This window comes from Nestor notabilis, unplaced genomic scaffold (genome assembly GCF_000696875.1).
Source record: "Nestor notabilis isolate BGI_N333 unplaced genomic scaffold, ASM69687v1 scaffold6211, whole genome shotgun sequence".
Taxonomy (NCBI): domain Eukaryota; kingdom Metazoa; phylum Chordata; class Aves; order Psittaciformes; family Psittacidae; genus Nestor; species Nestor notabilis.
This window is the reverse complement of record NW_009916064.1, coordinates 94,470-118,741: the sequence shown is the minus strand read 5'-3', so window position 1 is coordinate 118,741 and position 24,272 is coordinate 94,470. Positions and strand designations below refer to the sequence as shown.

Below are 24,272 nucleotides of genomic sequence, written 5' to 3'. Positions count from 1 at the left end.
ATACTGTCAGTGTCCTTTCAAGATGAAAAAATAGCACTCTAATGCCATGCTAAATAAAGAGCGGGATATATGATGGAATGAGCTAATGCATATTTTATAATGTTTAAGACTGCTTCAAGCTTTAGGAATCATAATGAGGGGCCACAAAAGGGCACAGGAATGAAATGATGACAGCTGTATGCATTTTCTTATGAATGCATATCACTATGCATTCCTAATGTGCCTGTGAAAGTACCGTATAGATGAAATGCATGGCTACTTTCTCACTTAATGGAGACATTACTTAATAATGAACTTATGGAGACCTATAAAGAATAGATGTTATTCCAGAGATGTCAGTATGTTAAACATTTACATGGTAAAAAAATACTTGGCAGAGCAAACTATGTTTCTGTGGGTGGGTATGTGTGGCCAGGAGCTTTTCATAGCCCTAGTATGTGCTCTTAGAAGTCATTACTGCTGTTTTTTCTTACCTTCTCAAATACTAAAATATACAAAGTAATTTCTATGCATTTTAGGAGAGAAAAGCTTATAGCCTTGAAGGTGTTGCTGGTGTGCAGGTTTTATTGTTTTTCATGTAGAATTGGGGTTGTTCAGCCTGGAGAAAGGAAGGCTCTGAGGAGACCTTATTGTGGCTTTTCTATATTTAATGGGGGCTTGTAAGAAGGATGGGGACAGTCTTTTCAGTAGGGCCTGTTGTGATAGGACAAGGGGTAGTGGGTTTAAAATAAAAGAAGGTATATTCAGACTAGATATAAGGAAGAATTTTTTTTTGTGATGAGTGTAGTGAAATACTGGCACAAGTTGCCCAGAGAGGTGGTAGATGTCCCATCCCTGCCAAGAGTCAAAGTCAGGTTGGACAGGGCTTTGAGCAACCTGATCTAGTTGAAGATGTTCCTGCTCGCTGCAGGAGGGGTTGGACTAGATGACTTTTAAAGGTCATTTCCAAACAAAACTACTCTGTGATTCTATGAATTAAGCAGTACAAAATAGCTTCTGATCTCATTTACAATTGATGACAATCCAAGGAAACTTCAGCAAAACTTAAAGCACTTTCACAGCTGTAGCACTTGGTCCATTAAGATAAGTGATTGTAGGCAGTTGCTTATGTGGAGCTGTTGTCATCACATATAGCATTAAAAAAAAACAAACACCATGCCCCCACTGCCCCATCAAACCAAATTAAATGAAATTCAACTCTCAGCATGGCATGGCACTTCATGAAATAAAGATTAGTCAATTGTTGTATTTGGAATGAGCAGTGATCGTGATATCTCAGAGGAACCTGTACATTAATATGGCCTTTTCCATGGCAACCTTTACACTTTTCTTGTGAGTAATCAGATTGTGCCTTGAGGGTTGGCTCCAAGCCTAACATACTTAGCTCTGCTTCTTCAGGAGGTGTTCTGGGTAGAAACTCTTTCCAGTGTCATCCTTTGTTATCCTTGTGCTTTGACGGAGCAGGGGAGATGGACTTTACTTTATCCCTGTTGACATGCTGTTTGATCCCTTGGCATACAGGACTGTTCATTCACAGGACACCTACTCTCCTACACACACCCACATGTTTCATTTCCTAATCACTGGATGGCTTGAGAATGATGAGGATAGTGTGAGCCTTAGATATGCAGTCAGTGATTTACTTCTACAACTAAAGTTGCACTCTAATCAACTTTAGGTTCTATTCCACATCACAGAAAGGCTCCTTCCTCCCTATGTCTGAAGTAAAATTCAGTGTGTTGGAGGACTGCTGAGTCCCTGACCTGAAAAAGACTCCTTTTCTGTTCTAAACTGGGGTTTTGGTTCCAGTCAGTATTTGTTGTATTTTTCCATGTAAAAGCCAGTTCTCTGGTGGCTGCTGCCCAGAGCCATCAGGGATAGCCATATCAGAGAATGTGCAGCACTGAGCCTTCAGGAGCCTCCTGCTTCTTAGCATGGGGTGTTGAGACTTTTTGTAGAGAGCTGTCAGCTCAGAGAGTGAGATGAGATTTACTTATGAAGTTAAATTGATTGTTTGAAGAAGAGGTGGCCCTGACTGTGTTCCAGGCTCACCCATGCCACAGCAATTGGATGATACAGTAGCTGGGTAAACAATCAAACAAGAGACACAAAGTAACTCTTATGAGGATACTGTGATATGTGGTGACTTCAAGGAGAACTAGAAGCATTGTTCCAAGTGATCATTTGAGAAGAAGTAATTTGGAAGTGTTCACACCAGTGTAATGTTTTAGCCAAAATAACTATCTTGGTAATCAGATGTTTTCACTAGAGAATAGTGAAAACTAGAGAATAGTTTCGCTAAGCAAGTGTAGGTGGTTGGTACTACTACTGAATACCGTGTCAGAAGGGCTGCTTCTGCATGCCACAGACTAGGAAAGCAGTTTCCAAGAAGGCACAAGAATGACCTGTATTCTGGGAAATGTGCCTTATACTGGAAGATTAAAGGAGCTCCATTTAGCTTATCAGAAAGAAGGCTAAGAGGTGATTTAATCACTGCCTATAAGTATTTACTCAAGGAGAAAATATCTTATAGTTGAGAGCTCTTTAATCTGACAGAGAATATAATAAGATTTAGCAGTTGGCAGTTCAAGTCTGAAAAGTTCAAGATGACAAAACCCTCTACATTTATTTTAACAGTGAGAATAATTAACCATTAGATGTGCATTACTACTAGACTATTAAAATTCTCTATCCCTTGGAGTCTAATCAAAATGAAACAGCTCTCTAAATAGGTTTTAGAGTAACCACTTATTTTTTTGCTGCAGGAATATTTGAGCAGAGATGCCTATTCCTCAGTACCTCTTTGTAATTCATCAGAATTTAAGTGTCTGTTTCATCTTGTAATTTACTAATGCTTTACTCCTGCTTCAAAGTATGGGTGTTTCATGAATTTGTAGTAACTCTTAGAGGTCTGTTCTGCACTGGTGGAAATAGAAGTCTCACAAATGATACTGAGGGATCAAAGATGAACAGTCTGAGAGGTGCTAAATAAATGGATTATATTCTACTTTGTCACATTTCTATCTTCACTCTACAGAAAAGGGAAGAATATCAATATCAATGTTTTAAGACCTGATAGTAGATAATGGAAAAGATGGGGGTCTCTGGACCTCCAGAAAAAAATATATTTGTTTTCAGAGTGATGTGTGCTAAAAGCACTACAGTGCTAGCAGAGAATGTGAAGGTTCAATGGAGTCTACATGTTTTATTAGGGTGTTCATATTTTTCCTTTTTATCCTTTCACAGAAGCAAATCCAGAGAAATTCAACAGCCGATTTAGAAATAAAATGTTTTATGCAGGGGTGAGTTGTGATTCGTCTTACAGAATGATGCTTAGTTGGTCAGATCTTTTCTTAAGTACCTTTCCCCTCCCTTTCTGACATCATGAACCCATGCCAGCTTATTTTGCCTGTTGCAATTTAAAGTGTACATATACTGCTTCTGGCAATGCCACACATGTGTCTGTTTGAAAGTGCTTGAAGCACTGTTGCTTTACAGAGCTTAGCAAGTGAGAGACTTGCCACTCCTTTGGACATAGTACTGATTATGTCTTGGTCCCTCTGCTTCTGGCTTATGAGATTCTTAACAAGCCAGTCTGCCTTTTTCAGGGTTTGGGAAGCACACTGTGATTGACTTTCCTAGAGAAATTCCCCAAGTGTTGGCTTGTATCTTTGTAGCTTTGCAGAGCAGTCTTGGCTGTAGGGTCATGGGGAGTGGAAGGCTGAGATCAGCTATTTGGAGTGATTAATTTTCATAAGTAATTATGAAAATTAAATAAAATTACCCACTTCTGCATTTAGGAGGTACATTGACAAAGCTTTATTGTAAGATGCAGTTGAGAGAAACACCGATTTGATAATGCATGATATATAATGTCTTTCTGGATGATGACTCCCACTGTACCCATGTGCCTTAAATATGGAAACAAATATGTGAGCAAGAATTTGCATCAAAAGAATGGCATTTTGGTAATTAGCTCAGTGATGGGAAGAGAAATAAGGAAAGAGAAGAGAGAAAGTGCTGATAAAAATTCCTGCACTTGTTTCTGTTGCAGGCAGCCTTTACAGACTTTCTGCAAAGAAGCTCAAGAGATTTATCCAAGCATGTTAAAGTTGTGGTAAGTATAAGAAATTGTGTCATAGTGTTGTGGGAAGAGGGCAGGAATGGAGAGAGAGTGAGGTGAGAGTTTAATGGCTCTGTTACTTTTCAGTTTTGAGCATGACATTTGCAACACATTCCAAGGAAAGTCTTGGGAAAGTTGTTACAAAGCAGCAACACTTCTCTTGTCTGTGGCTCCATTCAGCAATTTCTCTGTGCTCTGTCACTTTGGCTTTGTAGTGTGATGGTACAGACCTGACTCCAAAGATCCAGGAGCTGAAGTTCCAGTGTATAGTGTTTTTAAACATACCCAGGTAAGTTCAAGACAGATGCTTGCTTAGTTACAAGTTGTCCTAGACTGGGTCGATGTGCAGAAAGTGTATTGCCACTGTGCCGCCTTCTTGAGAGCTAGCTGCTTATAATACTTCTAGTTAGCAAAGTGGAATATTCTGATAGAGATAGCAGAAGTGACTGGCAAACAAACTTTCAAAAGTTGTACACCTAACCTGCAAGCAAGATAGTAAAGATGCCTGGACTTTCACTTAATTAGAAGCAGTGTGGAAAAAACGGGAAAAGAAGGGAGGCAAGAGGGGAAGGATCAATATTTTTCCAGTAAAGGAACACCAACCTGTTGAAAGCAATGCTGTTTTTTAGCATGTTAAAAGGTGTCCCAAATAGAAATATATGTGTATTCCTAAAAGTTGTCTATCTCCTGCTCGCTAGAGTGTAGTCTCAAAACTGGTTTTGACCGTGTATTCCTATCAGTAAAATAATTTTTCACACCACCACAATATACATATATTTATTTATAAATACTGTACTAATATATTATATACATTATAAAACATACACAAAAATAGAAAATAAGAAATAATGTGATAAAAACAGAACAAACATTATTTTAATGTTTTTCTTATTAAAAGTACAAAAATATTTTCTTCACCCTAATTTCTTGTCAATTGTATATTTTTATTGCACACTCATTGTGGTGTATTCATCCCACTTTGGACACCACTGCTTTAGACAACCTACCACTTTGCTCCCTCTAAAGTCCCAAGCACTTGATCTTTCTAGTCCTGCACTTTCCTCACTGCAAGCTTATATCTACCTGGTGTCACCTCTCAGAAGTTCCCCATTCTATCGCTCTCAGATCACTTTTACATCTATTCTTTAATGGTAGGAAAGATAAATGCCAGAGCTGCATCTATTCCTGCTTTTTTATTTCTCCTTGCGTCCTGAAGCTATGAGACATTTTGTATTCCTTGTGCTGTTAGAGCTTCTTATCCAGCAGGGAGAGAGGAAACAGAGCTCCAAGACTGGAGTTGTTGCTGCAGCCCCATGCCTGCCTAGCAGAGGGGCTAAGCAGCTTTCTGGCTCAACAGCTCATCTGCAGAAAGCAAAGCAAATGGGGAGAATAAATTGCTGCTGCTGTTATCTATTTCCTGGTGTTTTCCCTTTTTCCTCTCACTAAAGATCCTGCTAAAGGTTATGATGGATACATCTATGGATGTTGTACCAGCTTGGAAACAAGAGGCAGGTTTTCCCTTTTGTCCAGTCCTTGTCACATAACTTTTAATTGTCCCTGAATTAAATCTTGAAATGGATATCTGGATAATTCTGGAGGACAGCAGAGAAGGCTAATAGTCAGGCTTCTAGTCAGGACCTATCAAGACAAACATCTTTCTCAAATCTCGCTTTCCAAATCTCTTTCTGTAGGTATTGTGCTGGCACAATGCCCTGGGGAAACCCTGGAGATCACAGAGACTTTGAGCCTCAGCGCCATGATGATGGCTACATTGAAGTCATTGGGTTCACCATGGCCTCACTGGTGAGTATATTGCAGGTGCTTCCAGACATGGTGAATTCTGTGGGCTGTGCTAGAGTGCAAACCACCATGATTCCACATATTCAGCCAAGGCCAAATCATGCTTTACTTTTAGATGAAGGAGACAAATTGTAGTTTTCTAACAAAAGAAGTGTTATTTAATATTAAAAATGTATTTGCAAAATATGGCTAATTTGCATGTGCATTGCTCCCAAGTTAAACAGCAGAGTTATTGCAGAAAGAACAGCATGCAGGCATGTTTTTACTGTGGCAATGTTCTATGGTCAAATAATTACTGCTGGTTATTTTTAGCTTTTGTATATTTCAGTCTATGGCTTAAAAGTTCAATTTTTTTTGTAAAACTGCCTACTGGAAACAAATATGAAATATTATATAAAATTATGTGACCATGCAGTTTCCATATGCCCACTAAAAATATTGTGAAGGTCTAGTAATAGCTGTGGAAAATTTAGTTATATTTCTGGCACAAATGTTATCTTGCCTTTTTGTTCTGCTAGAGAAAAAAAAAATCAACCAACAATTTTGTCAGTGTGTTTTCTGTCAGTGCTGTCCTTAAAGTGGATTTAAAGCTGAGTTACCATAAAGCGGTATCACTGTAAATACCCTAGTGTCTTTCTATCACAGTAGTCAAACACAGTGACAATCTCTTCAGAGGGTGATTAAAGACAGAGAGTTGATAGTTATCCTTGTGCTATCACTAATCTATAACTGGCCTTCCTGACTGATTTATATAGATCATGCTTAAGTCCATACTCTTAGGCCTTTGTTGCCACTATGTCCTGTGTGGACTAAGTTAAAACTAATATGGATAAGCCTGTTTTCAGTAAACTCACACTTATTTGTTGTGTGACCTGCCCTCACTGCATATCACTTTCAGTTAATACACATGATAATACTGTTTCTTTCCTCAAAGAAAAATTCAGACAAATCTAATCTTCAAAGTAAGCAAAAGTAAATGATTGTCTTTATCAGCAGTTGTTTCCTTAAAGTCTGTCTGGGTTAAAGATTCTTTCTTGACCTCTCTTTTGTTGGATCTAGTGGATTGAGGAAATAACCCACAAGTAAGAAAAATTTTGTTAGCCTAGTAGGTCTTGTGGAATGAACCATTATTACTTCATTTGTGAAGATTTTAGTGCATGCTTTTGAAAATGTTGTCAGACATACTATTTAGCAGATACCAACTGGTAATTTTCAGTTGGAAGCTTTTTTGGGTTTGCCACTAATGTGAGCCTAGCTACTTGCAGTGGCAGACCTCAAAAGCTAATGACAATTTTAATTGGGGCTGATTTAAGTAGTAGGGCCCTTTGAGCTGCTGTTTCTCTCTACTTCAGAATGGAGGGTCTGCAAGTCTACATTGGCTGTGATGCTGAGGAACCATTGTAACCCTAGACTATTGATACAATCTTAAGTTGCTCTGTATGTTTCCCAGATGTACTTGGTCACAATCAGAAAGATCTGTGAGACCAAGGAAAAGAGGTACTTTATAAGAAGTATTTATCATGAATATTATTGATTGTATTATCAGTTGGTCCATTATATTAAGCACAGAGAGCAGGATTAAAGTCTTCCTTGTATTTAGGCTGTTCTCTATTAATAAAGGATTTTTTCTTTCTGCATCTGCTAGATGAGAGTTTATACTCACATAATAGTCATAGTAATTAAAAAAATACATTTCTGCCTAAACATGTCTGCTTAGAATTTGAAGGATTTGCTCATTGCCTTCCTTGTTTAATTTCTTTCAAATGAATTCTTGAGTATTTATTTGATTGTTTCTAATGAGGTCCTTCTGCTTGCTCTTTTCAGCCTGTCTAGTCTTGAGGTTGAGTTGCTGTGTAAGCTTTCATAATAATGATTTTAAATTTATCTAATTCACATTAAGGGCTATGTTCTGTTCAGGAAGGGAAAATAATTTTTCTGTCTTGCAGATGTACTTGATTAGGGTTCTCATTTTAAGGAGCAAGTAATTAGTAACATTGCTGTTAATGTAAAAACAAACAAACAAACCAAAACAAATTGAAACCTTTAAGAATGAACACAGGTATTCATTTGCACATACACGTGTGTGTCTGTGATGAAATGTGCAGTACGTATCGTTAGATATGTTTGTTGCCCACCACTTTTCTTTGTCAAATTTTCAGTGCTACTTTGCAAATCTTAAGTGAAAATACATTCATTATGCTTTGTTAGAATGCTTCATGCATGGAACACTCTTTAATGGATGTTGTCAGTAGAACTGCGTTTCGGATTTATTAACTGCCTCAACTATCTGTTCTGTGTTATCTTTTCTTTTCTTTCCTGTTTGCTGAATTGTTTGTTTGTTTTCTGTTCTTTTGCAGGCTGCTCTCCAGGTGGGTGGTCATGGAGAGAGGTTGCATCAGTGCCGTGAGGTGACACTTTTAACATACAAGTCTATCCCCATGCAAGTGGATGGTGAACCATGTCGATTGGCTCCCTCACTCATTCGGATCTCCTTAAGGAACCAAGCCAACATGGTGCAGAAGAGCAAGAGGAGAACATCTATGCCTTTGCTGAATGAGTGAGTTGGATATGTGCATGTCCTAATGGCAGGAGGCCTGTTTGTGGCAGCATATTCAGTCACGGATTTTGCATGTACTGGACTTGCAGTGCATTTAAAAAAGAAAAAAATTACTCCTTCTGATCTCTGAACTCTCTTTCCCCACTGTATTGTAAATACCCGATTTGCTTTTATTCTTTTACCTTCTGGGTTATCCTCTGTCTTGCTTTTAGAAAGGTGTTGTACCTTTCAGTTATTTATTTAGAGAGGTTTGTGCAGGCTCAGCAGTGTGCCTCTTAGCTTCTGAGAGTTCTGCATATGTATGTTATTTGCTCTGGAAGTTCTTTGGATTCATTTTCTCAACTTTATTGATCTGCATTTTAAGCTCCATTGGAGACCCTATTACAAACTGTCGAAATTTAGTTTGTCCCTTATACAAAGATACTGAACTACAGACCTAAGTGGTCAAGGATCCCCATTTCATTCAAATACCCATGCACCAGGGTTTTATTTTTTCTGGGAAGGTGGGTGGAGGATTTTGCTCTTGTAGCTGTAATGGTGAGGTGAACTTTATGATGAGATGTAATGTCTTTCATTGGACTAACTGATGTACCTGGAAAAAGCAGACAAATTCTCAGGCTCCCTTCATGTATCTTAAAGGTTGTCTGTGTCTTTCAACAGTATCATTTAATGGAAGATACTGCTTCACTTCAGACTTTGACTCTAGCCCTTTAGAGCTTCTTGTCATCCACTGATTGTCAATCTGTTCATGTAATCAAAGCCTCCCTGATTGATTTCAATGTCTTCCTGTTCAGTTTAGCACTCTGTGTTCTCTTATTGAGACTAGTGCTTTAAGTTTCGGTAGAAGCCCATATCTGTAATGTGCAATTCCTATTTCCCTGGAAAATACATAAGGTATACTCATCTCTCTTGAGCCATGAAGAACAGCAGACACTTGCCTGTGGGCAGCAATGACCAATTTCATTCAACCACAATGACTTAATCGTTTGTGAAAGATAGAATTGAGCAGAGAGCAGTCCTGGGGCATCTTTTTCTACACTGAGGGAGACTAATGCAAATATAAAAAGAAAATTCCTGGTGTTTCAATCTGATTATTAGCATGGTTAGGCTTCAATTTTGAGGTCTGAATTTAAAATGTGGTAGGGAAATACAGATTCATAGTATATGCCAGTTGTCAAGAGGATATTCTTTGTGGCTTAGGTTGATTTAAATGTGCTAGGGTAGACTATGCTGCTGTCAGAGTCATTTGATTGGGCTGCAGACTTTTGTTTTGGGAAAATACAAATACTCTATTAGGAACTGTATTCTCATCCTCATGTACTGGAAATGGCACGTGCCTGTATTTATATCTACGTCTATATATGTGTGTGTATGTACTTTGCTTTCAAGTGTTAAAGGGGAAGGAGAAAGGAGTTGAATCTCCTGGTGTAATAGAAAGTAAATCACATGTTAAAGGTTAAACTCTAGGAAGTATTTGAGTATTGTAAGAAGTTCATTCAATATGATGCTGATTTGCTGTCTTTCACAAAGAGAAAAATTTCAATTACATATGTTTATATACATTTCTTAATATCTGGAATGTATCTCTGTATTCCATTGAAATCTCCCAGAAAGCCTTATATTTGATTGAACATGATAGATTGTTATGACTGTCATCTGAATGTTAGATGTGTGAGATTAGTAAGTGGGTCTGGAGCTATCCCTAATTGTTAGACAGTTGTTCTTGATCTCCTTGCCAGGAAAGTGATTAAAAAATTATCAGTGTCACAGTAATACAGAGTTGCTACTATTGTTGGCATTGATATTTTTGCTAGATAAGGAGAGCAGTAGGATTGTTTTTTGGAGTTTCAGCTAGAACACTGTCATTAGTAGAAAAAGACTTAATTTGAAGAAGTCTTACGCTGTTTTTCTGTTTTTTTTACCCTGCTCTCCTCTGTTCCAGAGGTTTTGGGAGGGGGGTTTAGAGACAATAGTGAGTTTGTTGTTTGCCTTGTTGGATGCACTTGAGTTTCCATGGAATAATAGTATTTTAGAATTGAACAGCCCATATGTAATGTAGCCAAGTGAGAAGAACAGAGATTTCATGCTTCTCTCACTTGGGAGGAAGAGGGCTTTAGAAACATGATTCTCTTTCGACTGTAAGAGTTGCCCATCTTCCTAGTTGCCACTGTTCTTCAAAACCTGTAGATGCTTTGAAAGGACACTTTTTGTCATAGCTGAGTGAATTACTGGCAATTAATGTTTTAATCAGTTACTTAATCTTTCACTGCTGAATTGCCTAGAAACCAATTTCTCATTATATTAATTGTCCCCAAATTATTCAAGGACTAGTTGTGGCAACTAGTGATGTCTCTTCTTAGTGTTCATCAAACATATTTTTTTTTAATATTTTCTTCTGGAAAGGTAAGCTGTTTTGATGTGCCATATAGGTTATATGATGTAGGTGTGTAGGTGAAGATGACCTGTTTATGGATTGTACTTTTCTGATAACTTTAAAATTTTGAGTTGAAGCATGAAGTTGTTAGTTGGTGAATACAGTTTCAGTGCTTCTAATTTAAATTTAAAAGGGAGGTATGATTTCTTCCTCATTCTATGATGCACTGTTCTGTAACTGAGATAAGTAACAACCCAATAAAGTTTTTCAAGCCAGTTTTCTTAGGTGCAAGGAATATATAGGATAAGGTGATGCTGCTCACACTTGGTTATGGATTAAAACAAAGCAGACAGTGGGGTTGTGGTGGAAAAAATATGCGGGTGTCTTTTCTCATGTGTCTTTTCTCATATGTCTTTTCTATTTGTGCCAGCAAAAGCAAATTTTTGTACATTCAGATCAGCAGAAACATTTTTTTCCTGCAAAAGAGTGAATTGTGTTCTTATTGTCCTTCCTTTAAAAGACTTGCTGGCTAAGATGTCATTCCTATTCTCCCCTACTGCTCAAGGTAACATGTGAAAGAGACAACATATAGCTGGTTTTCTGTGATCAAGCCAAGAATGTGGTTCTTGTGAGCTATAAACAAAATGTACATGGAATAAGACGGGAAACTGTGGTTCAATTTTTCCAGGAGTCTTTTTCTGATTAGAAACTACAGTTTAGTATGCTTCTCAGTAAGTTTCAGTTAATGATCACTTTCTGAACCTCAAAGGACAGTATTCTGATTTCACTGGCATTTGGTTTGAGAAAGAATGTTCCACATAATGGAACAGAAAGACGAAAGAAGAGCTTATAAATAAACATTTTCCATATGCTTGAGAGAAGCAAAGAGACCATTTGAGTATAAACACTAGAGAGTCTTGGGAGTCACTATATGTAAAATGCATGTTTCCCTAAGGTACATGAAAGAAGAATGGAGACAGCAATTTGTCATTGTGGATACAAAATCTTCAGTAAGGGTATTTTATTTTTCTTAAACATTAACTAAAGTTGGCCAACCTTTGGAGACAATTCCATCCATTCAGATATTGGCTTTGATGTTTGTTTGCATTTCTGGACCTGCTTCCAACGTCTGTTGCCTTGAAATTTTTCAGTGCCTGTGAAAAAAATCCTGGGGCTCCTTGTCTTCTTTATATAGCAATGTGCATAGTTTCTCACTGGTCCTCCTCACTTGTGTCTAGAAAGGTCCTGTGTGTCATGTAGCAGTGGTTTTCTCCATTTGCATGTCTTCTGTTGCTCCTGGCTTCCTAGTGTGAACTTGGAGTTCTGCATGTGTCTTCATTCAACTTTTATGTGACACATTCCTTTTGTTTCTGTTTAAATGTCGTATGTCTTCTCTTTCTTTCTTCTCTTCTACTCTTTTTCTTTCCCTCACCTCCCCTTTTCCTTGTCTGTCCACACTGTGTGCTGCCTTTCTTCTGGCCACTCATTTCCTGCTGCCTATAGTATTCATAAAGTGCAGTCTGCGGACCTGAGGAGAGTCTCAGCTCCCCCCGATTCCTTCACTGTGTGAGTACTTGGCTTTTTCCTACTTTCAAAGTTCATAGGTTGGTTGTTTTTTTTTTTTTTTTTGCTGTTACCTTGTGTGTGATTCAACCATTTCAAGTGACAAATGGGAAGCGGGAGCTCAGATGATGGCATGGTAGGCACATGACAGTGGCCTTACCAGAAAAGGCACAATTCCACAGTAGCCAAGCAAGATAAGCAGAGCCTGTCTAGTGGCGGTGACCAGATTAAGCCAAGAGTCCAGTTGCCAGACAAATCCATAGCAACAGGCAGGTCTGAAGGTAAGTGCCAGGCACCATCCCTGGTAATAGTTGAGACGAGAGCTTTCTGTCCTTTAGTTTTAGTCAAAAACATACTATGAATAAACTCAGCCATAATCATATCTCCAGACAATGCTGATCAAAACAGGAAACGAGTACCCCAGAGGAGCGATGTGACACTGGCTGCAGCTGCATTGAAGATGGACGCTCCCCTCTCCACCTTGGCAAGATCATGATTGCCAGCAACTTCACTGTGCTAACTTGCTAGATAGCAGCTAAGTTATTCAGGACCCTGGCGTCTTTCTTAAAAACCCAGACAAAAACCGCAGCTTGATAGGTCAACGGAGGCAGTGTAGTTTGTCTTCAAAAACGCTGGGTTGACCATTAGTCAAAACCCATATTTTGCTGTGTGTTGTCATCCCTTTTGTCTTCTTGCTTTGCCACTCTTATGATGGACATCTTTTCAAATGAGTTAGGATGATCAAAGAAATGAATTTGAAAAGGAATTGGAGAATATTAAATTTCAGACCTATAATCCAGGTATTAAGAGCAGATACTTAATTCCAAGAATTATTCCTACTCTATGACAGAAGAAAGTCAATGTTATGTGCTAAAAGAAAACCCACCAATACTTCTTTGTTCTAAAGACTGAGCCCACGCAATAGATGGCTCACAAGCAAACCAAGAGTTATTTGAGAAAACTGATTAATTAATTTAAAGAGCAAATTTCAGCTTTGCAGAAAAGGGTCTGATGGTCCTAATGGACACCCAGGTGGCCATGAGCCAGCAATGTGCCCTTGTGGCAAAGTAGGCTAATGGTATCCTGGGCTGCATTAGGAGTGTTGTCAGTAGGTTAAGAGAGATGATCCTGAGCCTCTATAAAGCACTGGTGAGGCTATACCTGGAGTACTGGGTCCAGTTCTGGGCTCCTCCGTACAAGAGAGACATGAAGCTATTGGAGAGAGTCCAGTGAAGGGTGGTGAAGATGGCTGAAGTTCATTCCTCCTATGAGGATAGGCTGAGAGAGATGGAACTGTTTAGCTTGGAGAAGGCTCAGGTCAGTCAGACGCTTCATCAGTGTCCCAAGGAAGGTCATAAAGAAGACAGAACCAGGTTCTTTTCAGCAGTGCTGTGTCACAGGACAAGAGGCGATGGGCACAAACTGAAACACAGGTTCTCTCTGAACATCAGAAGTGTTTTTATTGTAGGGGTGACTGAGCACTGGCACAGGTTGTACAGAGAGGTTGTGGAATCTCTGTCATTAGAGAGACTTAGGAGCTGCCTGGATAAGGTCCTGGGCAGCCTGCTCTAAACATTTCCTCCTTGAACAGGGAGTTGCACCTGATGACCTCCTGAGGTCTATTTCAACCTCAACTGTTCTGCAATTTTGTGAAATTTAAGAAAGCTGCAAGTTCCTCATTGTTATTTTGCAAAAAAAGAAAGATTTATAGCTCATTGTGCCTTATCCCTGGGTTGTATTTGCTGTACTCTGCTGAGGAGCAGGAAGTAATAAAACCAACTTCTCTCAGTGGTCCAGTAGCTAAGCAAGCCTCTAGGAAAAAAGTTGAGATAAGTCTTGTTGCTTACACAGAACATTAAGCTGTGCATTTGGGAGAACGGGTATTGTTTCCAAGTTGTGGGATATCCCTTGGAAAATGACCTTCAAGTTTTGATACAGTTCATTTGAATGTCCCATTTGATATTAGCTGCCAGGATAAGGCAGGGAGAGAGAGAGACTCGTGAGCCCCAAACTAATTTGTAAGTCAAAGATGTTCTGTATCTTAAAATCTGTAAAAATAGATTAGACATGCTGCTGCACTGTGGTTGCCAATTAATGTTCCTGGCAAATTAAAATAAGAACCCATGAGGTATTAGGGAAATTTGATTTAGATTATGATGGCTTTGAGATTGAAATGTTCCTTTTTTTTTTTTTTTCTGAATAACACTGAAAAGGGCCTGTGTTCCAGTTAGTACTGAACAGCAGGGCAGACTCTGCTGAGACCTGGTGATGTACACAGCCTATCTCAGACAAATTTCAGGTTTTCTGCTGCAGGATATGCATGCGAATTTGGGGCAGCCAAAGGTATTAGGCACATATGGTCTTCATTGCTGAGACAGTTGAACTGTAGTGTGATCCATTTCAAATGTTTACACAAGGACCATAACTACATACAAGTGTGGTATTTTTGATTGAGGCTTTTTTAAAAGGAAGGTGAAGACTTGCATTTTCCAGCTGGATGCTCAGACATGAGAAGGATGTGCAAGGATGCACATGTGAGAGTACTTTTGCACAGTGTATAGTTGATGCAAAGGAGTCCTGAGAAAAATTACCATTTGAAAAATAAAGCAGAGTTAACTTACATAGCTCCTATCATTCTTTTGCAAGTGGAATAAGCACTGCAGATACGATGAGGTTATTATTTTTTTTAAACTTTTAATTGCAAAATCTGCATAAATTATCAGTTTACTTGTAAATAGTACTCTCTTACAGAGTTTATGGGGTAATGATTGCAGCAGAGTATGCATATAAAGTCTGTGTGAATAGCAAAAGGGAAATAAGAAATAAACTTCTGTTTTTAGAGATCCAAATGCCAGAGTCAGCTGAATTTGGGTATTGTCTGTAGGAGGAGAGTCTAATACAGAACAGTAGGAGACAAGGCATAAGGGGGAAAGTGTTAGAGAGTGAGTTGTTCTTCAAATATGTAGTTAAGGATGAAAATGCTTAAGTATATCTTCTTCCTTTTCCCCATTACATGAATTACAGGGTCTCATCTTTTCTGACAGTTTTTCTGGTTTAGCATGTGGGCTTCTGTTTAAGCAGGACAATTATTGTCGGAGAATCCACTGTGCCTGGAACTGTGCAAGGGAACTTCAGCTAGCATGGGGAAGGAGAAGGAAAGCAAAGACAAGGATTCTACCTGGCACTTCAGCACGTTTTAAGTGTATGTGTGGATCTAGCCTTCAGACAGCAAAATGTTCAAGCACTTGCAGCAGGAAAGTCCAAAAGGGTTCAGTACGGTTGGGTTAGCCTGGTTTACCTGGGATAACAGTTATCAAATAGAAGAAAAAAGAATATGTGCTTCAGCTTACATTTTTAGGCGTAATTTTTAAGTTAAAAGCTTAACCAGAGCTTTGCCTTAAAAGAGCAGTGGACTTCTGTGGAGCACTGAAATTCTGTGGAGCAATGAACTTCTGTGGAGCACTGAATTTTGTCTGTCAGAAGTGGCTGGATGATTCTGCTCTGTTGTGGCAATTCTTATGTTTTAAGTAGATAAATGCTGTCAAAGCCATACTATTTTTTAATGTATCATTTGCAAGCTTTGCCAATGCAATCTCAAAAGTAAGGTAAATTCCACTTTCTCCTCTGGCTGCTGCTTTCCATTTTACAATTCTTCTAAACACTGGAACATTTAATTAATTTTGCATGTTTACTTCTTCGCAGGAGATAGGTGATTCATTAATCTGCCATTGCAAGCATGCCTCAGAGGAGTGTGATTTTTTTCTTAAGTTTATCTTTTGCAAGGGAGAGGCAATAGATTTCCTTTTCCTTTTCTGCTTACTGAATCATATTAAAATCTGTATGTGTGAAAGCTGGTGTAGGCTGTATTCTAGAAGATCTATCAGAAATTTGTTGCTGGATTCTGTAGAGTTGTTGGACTGTTTATTACCACTATTTTCTTTCTCTATGCAGACACAAAACAGAAGAAATGGTTCACAGGTTTCATAAATTATTGATATGGGGTTTAGGGCATGTATAATTTAAAAGTCTGTCTTCCCAGTTGAATCAACCTGGTGGCAGGGCAGAAGTGTTATCAGGTTGCCGTGAGGAGTGTCAAGCCTTGGGGAGGACCCAAGCTTGTTCTTTCTGTTTTCTTTCCTGGGTGACTGGAGGCAGGGGCATGTTTCCTAGGAAAAAAAAACAGCTGTGCTCCAAATGAGTTGGCTGGATCCTGGATTGCATGATTAATAGGGGTAAGAGGAGGAAGTCACAGCTTCATCAAAAGCTGAGTATGTTTTCTTAGTGAATGAAAGTAGATCAGGTTCTGCTGGTGGTCTCAGTAGGTAAGTGTGGCTTTACTTCTATGGGTTTGAACCACAAGTGGTGGAATAAAAGTGATTTTTTAAAAAAAGCAAGCCCTTCTCATTTTTTCCTGTCAAAGCACTGGGTTTTTAGGTTTGGGCATTTTGGTTGTTTGTGGGGGTATTTGGGGTGGCGGTGGTGATGGTAACATTTCTAGAATCTCCAAAATGCTATAGTTCAGGCACAGGAGGGAAACAAATGCTTATTTCTTCTTTGGTAAGATGTTTCCAGCATGGTGGTGGGTGTTGTCAAAAATGTCTTCACCTTATAAACAATTTATCTACCACAATGTTGACTTTCTAAGACCTATCCCAGTAAAAGATGTGGTTCTGATTCTAATGTGTAACCTGGTGTACCATGGGATGGGTATCTTTTCACAGAAAAAACATCAAAATTAAATTAAGATTTTTGTTAACGAATGCCTACAAGTTTTAAGAATTTCCAGAAATCATGCCCTTTTCCTTACAATAGGAATTATTCAATATGTAGGTGGTAATTTGTATTCCTGCAGAAAAGTCAAATGCTGTTTTTCTGATAGAAAGTAATGCAATTTCCTTGTGCTGTTCTGCCATTTTGCAACTAAAAAAGGAAGGAAAATAATTCTCTATTACTGAAACTTTTTTATGAGTGGAATAATTTTGAGAGGACCTCATAACATCTCTGTAGAATCTTTCATAGTTTGTTCCCACTGAGTAATGTGCATAGGTTTTTTACAAGGCTCATTTATTTAGTAATAAATGGGCTCATGTTATTTAATAATGCCTTGAATGTGCACTGCTGGTCCATGCTAAAAGTTCATCAGATAAAATTCAAAATGGTAAACTAGCCTACCTGTGCTGCTAATTTGAAAAGATTGATATTTAGGTTTGTGTTTAAATTAAACCATTACAGCTAATCAACATAAATGAACAGAACGTTTCAACTGACCCCAATCTCTATTTATGGTCCCATGGGGTATATGACCTTTAGGATGTAGTTCTGTGGATTAGTGAGTTTGAGAAATTAGGTTCTTAATTAGCTTCTTTAGGGGGTAATGGAATTAATTAATCTGTACTTTAAATTACTTTTCATTGACTATGTAATACACTGTTTTGAAGAATAATATGCCTAAGAAACTTAAATATTTTAGGTTGAATTGCAGTTCAGCAATCTCCCCAAATTTATAAATAAATTGTCTACTGCTCTATCTGGAAAGCTTTTCTTCCTTTCCTTGTAATAGAGCAAGCTGGTTTATACCGTGTTTAGAAACATCCATTTCTATCAGTACGGTACAAATATTTGCTTTCAGTGACACTCATCACCCTATTACTAGCTTTTGCATGGACACGCTTATGTACTTAATTTTTGTGGTTTCTAAATATGCTGAGCTTGAATAAGAAATTGTGCAATTTGTATAATAATATGGATTATTATACAGTATCTGTGAAGACTACAGAAGTATTCGTAGTGGAAATATTTTGCTCAGCTGCATTGAATAAAACTGTATGGTGCTCATGAGTTCTGTGAGTGAACGAGTTCATTTTTTGGATGGTGAGGACAATATTCCTTGGTATCAATTGCCAGTCTGATAACATAAGGAATCAATATCCACATAGCAAATTGTAGAGCCAAAGCTATATTGAATAGGTAATAGAATTTAGTAAGACATAATATGATGTCAACCAACAACTGTATTCTGACAGAGCAAAGAGTATTTGCAAATAAATCATGAACAAACCTGTCTCCTCATCCCTTTTCTCCTAGCTGAGTTGAAAGTAATAAAAGTAATTCACAAGCAGTCCCTTCCTGACACCTATCAACAATCCCCAGGTTGTGAAGTGGAAGCTACCAACAATCTGGAATCTGTGAACTGTGAACAATCTGTGAACTGGAAGCTATGAACAATCCCCAGGTTGTATACCTGTAAGACTGAGCTACCTTCATCTAATATGCGGTGGCAGAACATTATGGGAAAAGCAACATAGCTTCTTCTTGTCTTGTACCAGTGCATAAAAGACTTCACTTTTCAGAGCTGTCAGTCTGTTTTCATGAACCCTACTGCATGCAGTGAAAGATTTCTTTTCTCCCCTCAGACAAAGACTACATAGTTAAATTCCTATGTTTTCTGACTTAAACATCTTCTTGTTATTTCTTGACTAAAAATAAAATCTCTTGTGATTTTCATTTTTGAAACTTGCATTTTACAGAATTTGGAAGGGAACATAGTTCCCCAGACTATGTTCATTTCTTCAGCCAGTGATGTGACATTTAATCTTGTTTTAAAAAGAAAAGAAATAAAAAAAAAAAGTGTCAGACTCAATGCAATTATGTTCTTGTTCCATCTATACACCTTTCCCCTCCATTTGCAGGCACTTCTCTGAGTTGCTGAGCCAACTGCTGAGCCTGCAGGTGGAGAGTGCCATTCTATAGGATGACATAACGGCACCTGCGTTAAAGCTGCCTCCTGAAGCTGTTCTGGAAGTACCACCACAGGTGTCTGTCATCAGACTGCAAAAGCTTGTCTTAAATATGGACAGTTTTCTGATATCTTGGGGCACTTGAATGCAATAATCTCTGTCAGGACAGGGAAAACATTTGGTAGCCTATATGGTTCATATGGCTCCGAGTGTGTCAGTCTCGCTGCCATAAGCATATATGATTTTTTCTAGGCTATTCTTCATGTATCTTAGGTTCCTTTTCACTGATATAGAACCTCCTGTTCAGAACATGAATTTCTTCACTTGCAGCTTCTTCCAGCATGATGTCTTGCACTCCAGTTTTGGAGGCACCCTCAATTCATTATCCTTATCACTTTTTAGGCAAAGAACACTTGTGCCAGTAGGGCTTTTTCTAACTGGGACTTGATTTTCAATCTTTCTTCTGTTCAGGTGCGACAGAGCTGTTTATGCCAACAGAAAGAAAGCATGCAATAATATAATACTGAAATAATTGTCAATTGCAATCCCAGTGGCTCTGCCAAGGGATGGCCACAAACCATGTGTTTTGTTAGGTCTGTAGTATTTTCTAGCCAAAAAAGAAAATGGCTTACTTGTTTACAAAGAAACAAAAAAGGTTTTCATTTGTGAGATGTGGCTTGTCCTGCATAAGCAGTGCAAATGCTGCAAGTCAAATATTTTAAAATTGAGAAAAAGAAGTGAACATGCATATTTATGACAGTGCACATTTTAACTTTCAAAGGCAGTGTGGGTATTAGACAATAATACCACTGACAGGGTTCTGCTACTAACTATATTAAAACAGAGAAAATGGATGACCTTTTGTGGAAGCACAGAATTTTAACTGACCCAGGGATCAGTTCCTATGGGACAGACATTTATCATGTACATTATAATACACAGGTTATCTGTCTTTCTTTAAATGTCAAAAATGTAAATGTGGCCAAGTTAATTTACATAGCATTCTCCTAAACTTAAAAAAATAAAATAGTTAGTTATAAGGTGGAAGCTATAATGAAATCAAAGCTTTTCAGGACAAGTTTATCAATATATTGACATTTAATTTTTAGATAGGGACCTACTGAGCCTTTCAAAATTATATAGACAGTTGAAATACCTAGATCTGGCTGAATTCTGTAGAAATGAGGTTCCTGTACTGTTACTTGCTTTTGAAAGTCCTCCTGGGTTCTATGTATTGGACTCACTACTTTGGAAATCCAGTTCTTTGCCATGTGTCTGTTGCCTGTTTCCCAGAACAGAGATGCTGAATGAGGATCCTCCAGGAATGAGGGTGGATGTTCTCATGGGCAGAAGAATGGTTGTCCTGAGAGACTTCCTGAGAAACACCTGTGTCTTGAACCACAGCTTGGCAGATCTACTGGCTGTGGTAGGGGCCAAGGGATGTACAAAAAGGCAAACTGCAGAGGGGAGGGGTAGGTATATGGAGATTAGAGAACTCAGGAAAACCTTTACAATTCCAGACCACACAGCCAGCAATTGGGATTTTGCTTACTTTTTAAGGTGTGATGTCTATGTTTTTGTACAGTGGGTAGTCATAATCTCAAATGGAGCAAAGGACCTATGAGGATTTGGCCTAGCTTTGAAGAGGCTTGCTCTTTTTCCTTTCATTTAATGTTCAGAAAACATTAAAATCACTTCATATCCTGTTTTCATTTTTCTCTTCAATGGAATACTTCGTCTAAGAAGCTTTCTTCTTTTCTTGCAGTCCTCATTCCATCCCAGATCGCCTGCGGATCAGAGTGAACAGGATCAATTTACAAGAATACGAGGGGCTACATTATGACAAGGAGAAACTCCGGGAAGCTTGTAAGTTTGAAGAAGCTGGGTTGTAGCTGCTTTTGGTAGAACATTCTGTAGAAATATTGCATTAACCAAAAACCCACCAAAACCAAATCAGTAACAAAAACCAACCCAAACACAGGGTCAAGCATACATTTTTGAATGTTTGATCATCTATTTGTGCATATGCACATATGTATTCTCTCTCTATAAATAACCTCTCTATAAAGAGCATATATTGCCAATGCACCTGTTTTCTTAACTATGCGTTCTGTAAATTGGTTTTATTTACTGTAACATAGGCATTTTTAACACCAGTGGGGTTTTTTATTCATGTCTTTCTGTTGGTTCTTCTGGGATTCTGCCAGTGTTTAAAACTATTCCAGATTTTATGATTAACATCAAATTTGAAAGAATGTGTGGGACCATGATAAATTTCATATTAAGAATGTGCTCTGACCTTGAATCTGATTCTTCCTCAGGTGCACTAATCTTGGGAAACAAATCTGGCTTCCTCAGTCTCTTATTCTTTAACAGCCTTCTGTTAAAGAGAATAATCACTGTTTTGTTTCCTCATGTAATGGTTTAATTGCCACGTACAGGGGTAAGTCAAAAGCAGACAGTGGTTGCTTTGGCAACACTGGTGATGACAATCCACACTTAAAAATGGAGTTCCTTTCCTTGGTGACACATGGAGTTCCTTTCCTTGGTGACACATGGAGTCATTAATCAATGAGGGACATGGCTGCTTGTGATAACAATTTAATAGTCTTGTTCATGCATTTGGCTCATTATTCATTTAAATTACAAGCGTAACAGTTTGTTGTGCAACAAAGCTTCAGCTCCCTCTGTAATAGAGAGCGCTCTGGTAATTACAGGATGACAATCCTTTTAATTGGTTTGCTTATCTTACTGTTGGAAGATAGTTAAACTGTTTCAGTTTCAGTCCTTTAGTCCCACCCCTGCTTATTCTCCCAGCTCACCTTCCAACAAAGGAACTTAAATGGCTTAGATTTTAATATAGGTTCTGACAGCCTTTTATGAAGCTTCTGAGTGAATTTTGCTCATAGTTAAAACAATCAAGACCTCCATCACTGGACTGAGAAGAATGAGGTTTATGGCTCACTGGAGAATTTTCTTCAAGTTTAAATTGAGAGTTTGACCTTAAATTGAGTAGATTTCAGGCCATATTGAATTCACATCTATCCAACTCCATCAGAAACAATCTGGTTTATCTGATGGTTCTTCCTCTGGTTTCCCATCTGAGGAGAACTATCCTCATCCATCCTCACTATGGATGTAAAATTGGTGTGTGTTTATGTAGTTTTTCAGAGCCGCTTACACAATTTGACACAAAATATACATATTTTTACACTGTTTTCATCGCAGTCATAAATCTGTATTTGTTGTCAGCTGCAAAAAACCATAATGATGATGAGATAAAAAAATGCCTGATGATGACCTAGCACATCTGAGATTTGGTTTTAGGTTTTGTGGATGTTTATTTATGTGCTGGATGTGTGCTGAAGAGGTTTTCATTGAAAAAGTAGATGTTTGTCCATCAACAGTTAAATTATTGCTTTTGGGCATTGGCAGGTTGTTTGTAGTAAGTGTCTGACAGAGCTAATTGGATAAATTTTAAATGGTCTTCTGGTGGCAGGCTTATGGATTAGTACCTGCGGGGTTCTATCATATGCTAAATACTTACATGAAATAAATGTTCTGTCTACGTCCTTATCAGCAAATCATTCCATGGAGCATGCCACTGAAAGTTACTTGGGTAAAGAGAGAAGGAGGGAAGTGCTGAGGGAGGAGAAGCAACTCTCCTTTCTTTATCAGAGATATTGGGGAGGAGTGGAAATGAATAAATTTCCATGTCAAGTGAATAACTGAAGTTTCATCAGTCTGAATTGAAAGTTTAAGTGCAGATAATACTGGTGCACTAGCAAAATACAAGAGCACTTCTGTTGGCCTGTTCCTGTAAGTGTAGTTAGCTTATTTCATCATGTCTTTAGCTCTCAGGTGCATGTATTTCTCACTAGATGCTTGTAAGAGACTCGGTTTTCATATCTGTCCAGGCTTTGGCAGAATATCTACAACTGAATTCTGGAATACTATGTTTAATATTCATTCCCTGTCCACAGGATTAAAAACACTTCTCTGTCCCTAAGTAATCTGAAAATTAAACCAGAATCTCAGAGCAATCTGAACAGGAAAAGTAAGTCAGTTAATAATGAGTACTCCCTGAAGGAAAAATAGCAAAGATGGTATTACCATTTTTGCCTGTTACGTGTCTCCATAACAGAGTTTGAAAGCTCTGACATCCTTGTAATAATCTGTATCATTTTAACCCACAGTAAATAAATTTCACTCACCTTGTTTGCTTGAAATACTGATTTGATTCTATCAACCACTTCACCTAAAATTGCACTTCCTGACATATAATAACTTGTCATACAAACTGTTCCGTCAAGATTAATCTTCACTCTGCTGGAGGTAGACACCTCATTTTGAAAGCCTCCTGAGCAATTAAAGAATGTCATTTTGTCCCCTGAAGGGAACAATTGTTTTAGCCCATTCTCCTTCTGTTGCTTTATACTTTCCTTGCAGTTGGCATTTAACCAAGATGCTGTTTCTGAATTGTCCTTTCTTCCCTCCCCATGCTCCTTTTCTCCTTCACTCTTTCTTCTGTCAGCATCTCAATATTGTCTGTGGGATGACTGATGATGGTACAGAGGATGCTTATTGATCCTTTGGCAAGGAGGGATGAATGCTTCCATGCACCCTTTTGAGAAAGAAATATATATTAGCCTTTTAGTTATGTTGTAATGTTCTTCTCTGCAAATGCAGTTTTTTTCTCTGACACCTCCCTATACATGCCCCAAGTGCTTGTTTTCTGCTTCACCACTTCTGCCCAGTATGCTAGTTGTACATTATATTTCATAATGATAACCAAGACTCATATTCAAAAAGTGAGTTGGACTTATGTTTCTAGATGGACAGAACGTAATTCTGTCTCTCTTGCCTGCATAAGTTCTGTGCACTCTCTCTAATTCCCTGTTATTGCAGGGAAGTGTGATCCAAAGCAGCACTGTGGGGGAACAATTGAGTTATTTTTAAAATGGCAAAATCTTTCTGTTTGACACTCTATTATCCCCTTTCCAACGTTACTAAGAAATTCCTGACAAGGGAATTATGTGCAGAAACTAATCAAATAATAATAAAAAATAATCAAAACCAGCAAACCAACAACCATAAATCAGTTAGTGACCATGTAGT

At 38.3% G+C, this 24,272-nt stretch overlaps 1 protein-coding gene across 1 annotated transcript in view; it reads left to right on the top strand.

Moving 5' to 3' along the window:
- Window positions 1-24,272, top strand: part of DGKI (diacylglycerol kinase, iota) — a 116,898-nt gene that overhangs the window by 24,860 nt on the left and 67,766 nt on the right. The window contains exons 14-19 of the mRNA XM_010024426.1: window positions 3,247-3,302; window positions 4,055-4,117; window positions 4,339-4,412; window positions 5,815-5,926; window positions 8,281-8,480; window positions 20,920-21,020. Coding sequence (XP_010022728.1) covers window positions 3,247-3,302; window positions 4,055-4,117; window positions 4,339-4,412; window positions 5,815-5,926; window positions 8,281-8,480; window positions 20,920-21,020 — 606 coding nt within the window. The remainder of the gene's footprint in view (window positions 1-3,246; window positions 3,303-4,054; window positions 4,118-4,338; window positions 4,413-5,814; window positions 5,927-8,280; window positions 8,481-20,919; window positions 21,021-24,272) is intronic.